The following is an 8,907-nucleotide window of genomic DNA, read 5'->3' as shown; positions in this document are numbered from 1 at the left end:
TCCCAGTCCTTTCTCCCTCTTGCTGTGTGTGGCTGTTCCTGATGCTTTGAGCCAGATTTGAGCTGCAGCCCCGTGTGAAGGAAACACTAATGTCTGAGTGCATTGCAAGGCTCTTGTAGGCAAAGAGACAATAATTTCTTTACAGTTGGCCCTCGTGTTCAGCTTCTCAGGAGCTTGTTTTGGAGTGAGACAGCAGCTGTCTGCCACTTGGATCTTCCTGACAAGCTCTGCAGCATTTTCTTCCTTCCTAATCTCTCTGTGTTTCCATGTGACAAGGCTGAACACTTTTCCTCTTGTCTCCACAGCTGCTGAAAAGTCTGAAGAGGCTGTCTGAGTTGCCCATCACAGTTGACATTCTCGTGGTAAGAGCTGTGAAATCTCTCACACTTTACTTCCACAGTGTCTGTCGAGTCACAGGATCAGTGTTTTCCACAGAAATGCTGCTTTCCCTGGAACAGGGTGTGCTGCCTTGGCCACCTGCTGCAGCCTGGTGTCAGGGGTGTGACTGTGGTGAGGTTCTGGAGGTGCCAGGCACAGGGAAGGAGTGTGTCAGAGCAGGTGGGAAGCCTTGGAGGACAGTTTGTCATCCACAAAACTTAACCCCTGAACGGGTTGAAACAGTTCAGTGGTGACAAATCAGCATGAAATTAGGAAGTGATAATCCTCAGAATTGCTACTGGCTTCTGCCTTCAAATTTACCAGCTGCCACAGTGAATACTAATGTGGTTCATTAATACGGTTACTGTTGGAGGAGGGTTAAGTCATTGATTTACATGCAGTAGATTGTATATTGTGAGGTGAAAACACAGGAAATGTGATATCTTTGCCGTCGGGTCAAGGAAGTTTATTTCTCACAGCACTTCCTTGGCTCTGTAGGAAGCCTAGCAGAGGGAAGAGCACCTGTTTTGCTAAGGTGAGTTCATGCCTTGGCTCTCTCTTGCAGGAGACAGGTGTTGGGAAGACTGTGAACAGCCTTCGGAAACACGAGCTGGTGGGAGACTTTGCCAAGGACCTCGTGGCCAGGTGGAAGAAGCTGGTGCCAGTGGCCCAAGAGACAGACAGGTGAGTGGCCCTGAGGTTTGGGGAAGGTTATAAACCTCTCTGGCCAAGGAAACAAAGTGAAAGTCTAGCAAAATAACCTCGTAACACAAATATGCTAACTCTGCCTTGAGGGGTTTGCCTGGTTTTGGCATAAACTTCCTGCCTTTGCTGGCTGTGGAGCTGAGGCTGCTGACAGCTGCAGTTTTGTGTGGAACTAGAGGCCAGTTCTCAAGAATCTGCAGTTTGATGAAGAGATTAGCAGGAGATGCCAAAATAAAAGGTGCCCTTAGTAAAGCAAGAGATGCAATCTGCTTGATTCCTGTTTTATGATGCTGAAGACAGGAAGTTCTAGGCCCAAGCAAAGGAAGTGGCTTGGTTTGTGAAAAGGCTTTTTATGAGCCAAAATCCTGTGGAAACTGAAAGTTAATGCAGTAACAAAGCTGTATGGAACCCTCGAGGAGATCAAACTGATTTGGGTGATAAAGACCCAGTTGTTCATGGGAAATTTAAGTGATTGGTGTCCTGAACTGGGGGACATTTCCCACAGGCACCTCACAGCCAGGAGGGTATAAGCATGGAGAAGGTTCTGTACACATCTAGTCCTAACAAAAGTGCTTAATCAATTCTTGCCCTAGTTTTTAAATCCCTGAATATTGCTGTGCCGGAGTTTGTGGGATTTTTTTGCAATAAAACTTCCTGAACCAACCTTAGTCTTCTCTAAGAGATGCTCCAGTCCACATGGTCCCTAGGGAATGGCTCTTTTCATTCCTATTGGGATGTTTGAATCTAGCTATTTGGTTTTCTTCTCCCTTCAGGAATAACCTGGACTCTGAAGACCGTGACTACGAGAGGAGCAGCTCCAGCAAAAGGCATCAGGAGTCCTCCCTCAGAGAGGATGAGGAGCCTGACCAGGAGTACTCAGAGCCCTTCCAGCCATCTTGCAGCCAGTCCTATAGCCCAGATCATAGGGAAAAGAAATCCAAAAGGTATCCCAGGCCTGAGAGAGCCCATGAGACTTATGGCTACAGCAGCCACCAGGGGAAGGGTTGGGGCAGATCTTCCCCAGTGCTCTCTTCAGATCAGGAGTACTCGGACTGTGGACAAGCTGTGTCACCTGGGCCCAGTGAGAGCCCTCAGGATATGGACACAGACCCTTATGCCTCTGAGGAGCAGGAAGAACCCACAGTATTCCCTCGGAAAGGCAGCAAAGGCCACAGCTTCCAGGAGAAGGTTGGGGGAGGCCGTGAGAGGAACTCTGGGGAGTTCTGTGACAAAGGGAATGTGAGTCGAAGCAAAGAGCACAAGTCTTCTCACAAGAAGCAGAGACTGGATGGCAGAGGGGAGGACAGGACTTCTGCCTTCAGCCCAGAGAGATTGCACAAGGCCTCTTTTAAAGAGCAGCTCAGAGAATCCCCCGTGGCAGCATCCAGCAAGGAGAAGCAGAGGACATCAGATGGCACCAAAAAGGAGAAGAACCGAGAGAGCAGCACCTCCAGGAAGGAGAAGCTGCCGCGCTTGGAAGAGCCTTTGGACAACCACAAGAAGCAGAAACATAGGGACTCTGAGAAAAGCAAATTGGAGAAGTCCAAGCTGAGCCTGGAGAGCTCCAGCTCAGGGAAACGGAAAGCTGAGGGTGACTCATCAAACAGGATCAAAGAAAAGGGCATTTCTGGGAGCTTAAAATCCTCAGAGGGGAAGCGCAAAATCTCTGAAGTGGACAAGAAATCAGTGGGGTTTTCTTCCAATTCTGGGGAGGGGGAAGCAGAGGATGAATTTGAACAGCCTACAATGTCCTTTGAGTCCTATCTCAGTTATGACCAACCCCAGAAAAAGAAAAAGAAGGTGGTGAAACCTTCAGCTGGGGAGAAGGAGCGAGGGCACAGCAAACAGAATGGATCCAAAGCCACTACCAACAGCTCGAGCTCCAGTCAGAAGAGCCCAAGCCACAAACGAACAAGTGAGAAGAAGGCAGAGAAGAAACCAGCAGAGCCTCCCAAACCAAAGAGGGTAAGGTTTTGCAGGATCTGGCAGTGAGCAAGGAAGGTGGGATCAGCTGCTCTCGGGAAAAGTGGGAGGGGAAGAAAGAAAGTGGGTGTTTTTTGTGGTTATTATTCTATGTTTATTCAAAAATGGGGAGAGTAAAAGGGGAAAGCTAAGAGAAAGCTAAATATTTGTGTGGAATAGTATGGGATGGGATGCACTTGTTAAGCAGGAGAGGATCTGCAGATGATAGAATCAGTCAGGTTGGAAAAGACCTCTGAGATCATCAAGTCCAACCTAGGACCTAATGTGATGTGAGGCAGCTTAGAATCCAGCCCAGTGTGCAGTGCATCTCCTCTGAGGAAGGTTCTTCTGTGTCTCCTCTCAAGAATTTGTGCTCTAAAATGAACCTTTTGAACCTCTATTGGTACTACAGTTTTGTTAGGTTAATCTGTTGGTGTCCAGAAATGGGAGAACTGTTGTTACAAGGCAGTTTGTTCCAGAAGACAAACCTCCTTTTGTAAAAGCTTGGAAAATGAGCAATATTTCTGTACAGATTCATTGGCACATGGGTGAATCTGGCACAGGGGTGCCAGGCTTTGGTGTATAAATAGGGACTAACATGTAAAACCTTTACTGGCTCATCTTTTTATTCAACTTGGGCACACTTGGCTCTTCCTAAAGTGGTTTTTATAGTGTCATCAGCAGTTTAAATCCTGTTTGCCATTCATTCTAGTCAGTGTTTTGTATCAAAGTTTTCAGTTCCCCTCAGTTTGTGGTTCCTCCTTCCTCCACCACTGCAGAGGTTCTGCAGGAGAAGAGGCAGAATGGAGAAATGAGTGTTTGAGATCAAGGAGATGTTTCTGCCAACGTTGTCTTCTGTTTTTTCCTCTAGCTTTATACATTGTCAGTATCACTTTAGTTCTTGCCAGAGGTCTCAGCACTGACCCAAGTAGGTTAAAAACGTGGATGGCTCTTACTGGAGGATGCTGAGTGATTCAGATCCCAAATTTTGGCTTCTCCACGTTGACAGCCTAGACAGATTCACCCCCTGAGGCTGTTTCCTGGCACAGACTGATCAGCATTGAGTGTTTTGTTCAGAATATGCAAAAAAATGCAGTTCAGTGCTGTTTGTACTCTGGCAGGATGTCACATTCTCCTGTGTTCTTGGCTTACCTGCATGTCCTCTCCTTCCAGATAATTTTAGATGTGGTCCCAACGTTACCAGACATCCCTCTGCCCCCTATCCAGGCCAATTATCGCCCTCTGCCCTCCATTGAGTCCATCACCTGCTCCCAGACAAAAAGGAAAGGTATGTTGGGCAGGGAAATAGGTTTGGAATGAGCCAGTTTGTGGGAGGGAGTGGGAGTGGATGCTGGCTGGGTTCAAGTCTTCCAAAGTTTCAGAAGGAAGCAGCTGCTTTCCCACATGATCCAGCAGAAAAAGAAATCCTTTGCTGACCCTTCTTTGGGGCTTGAGTTTAGGACTCAAACTAGATTTCAGGTCTCATGGAAAAGACTTTGCCCTTTAGGTTGCTTCTGGGTGACTCCAGTTGGTGTCTCCTGTGCTGCTCATCAGGATGAGCCCCTCATTTTTCTGTTCCATTCTTACTCCAAGTCTTTCCCCTCACAGCAGTGTCCTCACCCGTGGAGGAGAGCGAGGCAGGTTTCACGGGCCGGCGGTTAAACTCCAAGATGCAGGTGTACTCAGGCTCCAAGACTGCCTATCTCCCAAAGATGATGTCTCTGTACCAGCAGTGTATCAGGGTCCTCAGTAACAACATTGACTGTAAGTACCTTTGCTCAGCTGTCTCAAAGTCATGTTCCTGTGCAGGTGTACCAAAATCTTGGTGCCTCGTTGGTGTGAATCCTTGTCATGGGGCTAAATAATGTGGGACAGATCCCACTGAAAGCTCAGGTGCTGCAGAGATCAGCACCTAGAGTGCCTTCAAGGGGAGGTGCTGCAGAGATCAGCACCTAGAGTGTCTTCACTGCTGCAGCACTGGAGAGGGTGTCAAACAGAGCCTGCACAGGCACTTCTTAACCTGGAGATGTTGTGCCTCACGTTCCTCTCTCCTTCCCCTCATACTGTTCCTGTCATGCAGCGCTGCAGGGTTTTTTTCACTGCATTTCAAGGTGTCAAGCCCTTTCCTTGGCAGGCTAAATAATCCTCTGTGCATCTTGGTTCTCTCTAGCAATCTATGAAGTTGGTGGTGTCCCTTTCTCCGTGCTGGAGCCAGTGTTGGAGAGATGCACTCCAGAGCAGCTGTACCGTATCGAGGAATGTAACCATGTGAGTGCCTCGGCCTGGGAAGGGATGTGAGATACAGGAGTCACGTTCTGTCCTCATCTGCAATAGCAGAATAGTAAAGAACAAAGCATTTTTATAACAAGAAGTGGGTTTTGCCAGCCCTGAGTTCCTGGCTTTGCCTCTGCCCCCCAAACCATCTTTCCCTCTGCGAAATTCCAGGGACACTGGTGCTAACTGGTGCTGAGGGAAAAGGGATTGAGTGGAGGTGTCAGGAGGGATCCCAACTTACCTGTGGGTTTGCTTCAGGTGCTCATTGAGGATACAGATCAGCTGTGGCACAATCATTGCCTCAGAGACTTCAAGAATGAGAAGCCAGAAGAGTTTGAGTCGTGGCGGGAGATGTACCTGAGGCTCCACGACGCGCGGGAGCAGAGGCTGCTGATGTTGGCACGGAACATCGGCTCAGCTCATGCCAACAAACCCAAAGGTGGGGCTGACTGAAGGGGTTTTCTCATGATTGCCTTAAAGCTAGTCCAGTTTAGTTGTTGTTTGGCTCACTGCTTGTTTGGTGGCCTTTGCTTTATGGTTTAACAGGCTCTTGGTTTCATCCGTAGTGTTGATGATGCAAACTAGACAGAGCAATATTTTACAGCAGGAGTGTGCCGGGCTGCAGGGGCACCTCCTTTTCCACAGTGGCTTTTCCATGCTTGGATTGAAGGAAACCAGGGTGGGGGGAAGCATTTCTGCTCTTCTGGTGAACATAATGAGAAGTGCTGAGCTGATCAGTCTGATTTCTCGCAGCCTGTGTTGTGGCTGCAAGAGGTTCAGACCCTGGGTAGGAGATTCATCAGAGCTTTGGAGTGGATGGACTGGGGAGAGGTGGATGAACTTGAAGACAAGCAGTGAGGAACCAACTTTTTAGTGAGCTGGATCTAAGTGATGTTTCCCTCTGGCCTCTTACAGGTAGAGTGGCCAAAATGGCATTTGTGAACTCTGCAGCAAAACCTCCTCGGGACGTACGGAGGAGACAAGAGAAGTTTGGAACTGGAGGACCTCTTCTGCCAGAGAAGACCAAGTGAGTGTTTCTCAGCAGCATTTGCCACTCAAGGCCTCCTGCCAGCTTCCCCCTCAAGCTCTGCACCCTGCCAAGAAAGGATTCTGTGTATCTGGGAGCTCCTTTTGCAGTGAAACTTGTGACTGTAAGAGCTTCTTTGTGGCTGGGAAGTAACAGAGATCCTGGTCACTGCTGGCTCCATGTGGTATCAGCCATGCTGCTGTTAACAAACATAGCTTGTGTCTGAAGAATTGCACCAAACCACAGTGTATCCTTTACTGAGCTGCCTATCCCACCTCTGTTTCAGAATCAAACCAGTCCTGTACACCTCTAGCAAAAGCCACACTCGAACGAGCGACGAACAGTCCTACGATGGGCCCAGCACCAGCAGTGCCCACTCTGTCCCATCTTCAGGTAGCACCTTCTCCTCCTACGACCCCAGGAAACCCCCAGTGAAGAGTAAGTATAACCTGCAGAACATCCTTGTGGTGGTCTCTGAGCTCCTCCTTCACCAACAGCTGCTTCTACCATAGGAGAATTCCAGGCTGGGCAGGAGGGTTGATATTGGCCTCTCTCCTCTCCCTAAGGAGAGGGTGATAAAGTCTATTCAAACTTCTTGCACAGGGAAACATCTGATTCACTTACCTGCTCAGAGCTGAATGTTTGAGCCTGTCCTAATGGTACCAGTGAGGCAGAACTGCCTTTGCCCTCCTGCTGTGTCTGTCCACAGCAGTTTGGAACAAGGAAATTGTAATACATGTCTCTTGGGAAGGAAGCAGGGAGGGTTTAACCAGGGATCTGTGCTCTTGCAGTGCTGTGGCCTGAAAAATAGGATGGGCCATGATCAGAGAGCACACACTCGTGTGTGCCTTGCCTCTGCTTTGCCAGGGCTGCAGCTTTGGATTGCTCTGTGCTTAGCCTGTCACTGCAGATTACCTGTGTGGGTTTTTGGCTTGATTTGTTGTTTTTTCTTCTTTCTCTATTGCAGAAATTGCACCCATGATGGCAAAGACTATCAAAGCTTTCAAAAACAGATTCTCTCGGAGATAAGTTTGCAGTGCAGATCTGGGACTTTCTCTCTTGGGGAGGAGTTGGCACTGAAGGGGGAGAAGGTACCCAAACAGCCCTTTTCATGGAACTCCTTGGAGGCTGCAGCTGCTGGGAGAAGCTTCAATCTGCACAAGATGACGGCACAGTATTTTATCTTTTATTCTGGTCCCTTTCTCAGTGTCAAGCCCCCTCTGTTCCCCCTGCCCTCAGCATCCTCTTTCTGGCTTTGACATCCCTCAAAAGAAGGATGTCCGGAATCTCCCGACACAATACAATGTGAAGTCTTGGCACCTGCTGAGAGTGGAAGATCCAGAGACTTATTTACTATTTAACCTCTTAATAAATTATAAAATGGTTTTAATTAATATTTTACCCCTCTATCCTGCTGTATTATTTATGTTGCTCCCAGTAGTCTCTCCCTTCCCAATCCAGATCATGGGTCAGCCTCTGGGACTTGAGCTGGAATCCATCTGAATGGACAATGGGTGTCACAGGAGGAGTCTTTCCTCGTGATCTGGTCCCTGCTGGGCCCAAAGTCTCACCTGGAGACTCTGGGACAGGTAGGATCAGTGGCCCACCTGCTTGTCAGTCCTTTGGCAAGTGCATCAAGTCCTGAGGCTTCTCTCCCTGCTCATGTGTGTTAATAAAATCTGAGCTCTCGACCTTCTCTCTGCTGTCGCTGTAGATCCTGTGCAGATGCTTATGTGGTCGTGCAGGGATGCCCAGAGCCTTTGGAGGTGTTTCCTCTGCTGCTGTTGTCTTCTGCTGGCTACTGGGAATAGAACTACAAGGGATTTGGGGAGAAGTTTTACTGTGCATCAAGTCAGGTTTTAATTTTTTATCTGGAGGGAACTTTGCAATTGCAAACAGTTTTTAAATATCAGTGAAGGCATCAATTTGCCTGTTTTAGTAGAAAGAAGGAAGACTTTTATCTTGTTTTCTGTGTGGAATTGGAAAGGATTTATTTCCAGTCTGGAAGCTGGTGCCTAAATCCTGTCTTTTCCTTGTATGTTTTCCCTCATTGGAAAAAAAAATCCAAGGATTTTAGTCTTGGAACCTGAAACCACTTGAATGAAGTTGGAGGGAAGTGAGTAACGGAATGTGGTTATTTTATCATGTGTGTCCTTCCAAGCAGGAGGTCAGAAGGTTCAGTTGTGCTTGGTGTCTGAGGAGCTGCAGCTCGGGAAGGGAGAGGAGTGTGATGTGGCACAGTTGGAGTCAGGGCTGGTGGGAGTGTGAGGAAGTGTCCTGGAGCACAGGGAAGGGCAGAGCCTGAGAGCGTGATGCAGGTGAGCTCACAGCACAGAGCCAGTGCTGGCTGAGAAATGTGGAGCCTTGTTGGGAATGTTCCTGCCTGTAGGTTGTGTCTGCCTCAGAGTGAGCTCCCCAGGGGTGGTGCAAGCAGAGGATGGGGTGGTGACACCCAGACCTCTCTGTGAGGGAGCGGAGAGAGGAGGGATTCTCCTGTTCCAAGCCATATTTGTTGCCCTAGGACTTTGCTGTCTGGGTGGAAAAGATGCTGGTAGTGGCTG

The 8,907-nt window shown here is 48.5% G+C and overlaps 1 protein-coding gene across 1 annotated transcript; it reads left to right on the top strand.

The window, feature by feature from the left end:
* Positions 1 to 305: 305 nt before the first annotated feature.
* TCEB3 (transcription elongation factor B (SIII), polypeptide 3 (110kDa, elongin A)) lies at positions 306 to 7,565 on the top strand (the record flags this gene model as incomplete). Its single annotated transcript, XM_009079893.1, has 10 exons — positions 306 to 362; positions 944 to 1,062; positions 1,857 to 3,048; positions 4,219 to 4,333; positions 4,654 to 4,809; positions 5,216 to 5,313; positions 5,578 to 5,758; positions 6,235 to 6,346; positions 6,633 to 6,784; positions 7,314 to 7,565. Coding segments are annotated over 10 exons (2,244 nt in total), but the record flags the coding sequence as incomplete, so codon positions are not given.
* Positions 7,566 to 8,907: the final 1,342 nt, after the last annotated feature.

The sequence above is a fragment of the Acanthisitta chloris genome, unplaced genomic scaffold (assembly GCF_000695815.1).
Source record: "Acanthisitta chloris isolate BGI_N310 unplaced genomic scaffold, ASM69581v1 scaffold26778, whole genome shotgun sequence".
NCBI classification, from domain to species: Eukaryota; Metazoa; Chordata; class Aves; order Passeriformes; family Acanthisittidae; genus Acanthisitta; species Acanthisitta chloris.
Note: the sequence above shows the minus strand (reverse complement) of the source record. Positions and strands in the feature narration are given on the sequence as shown.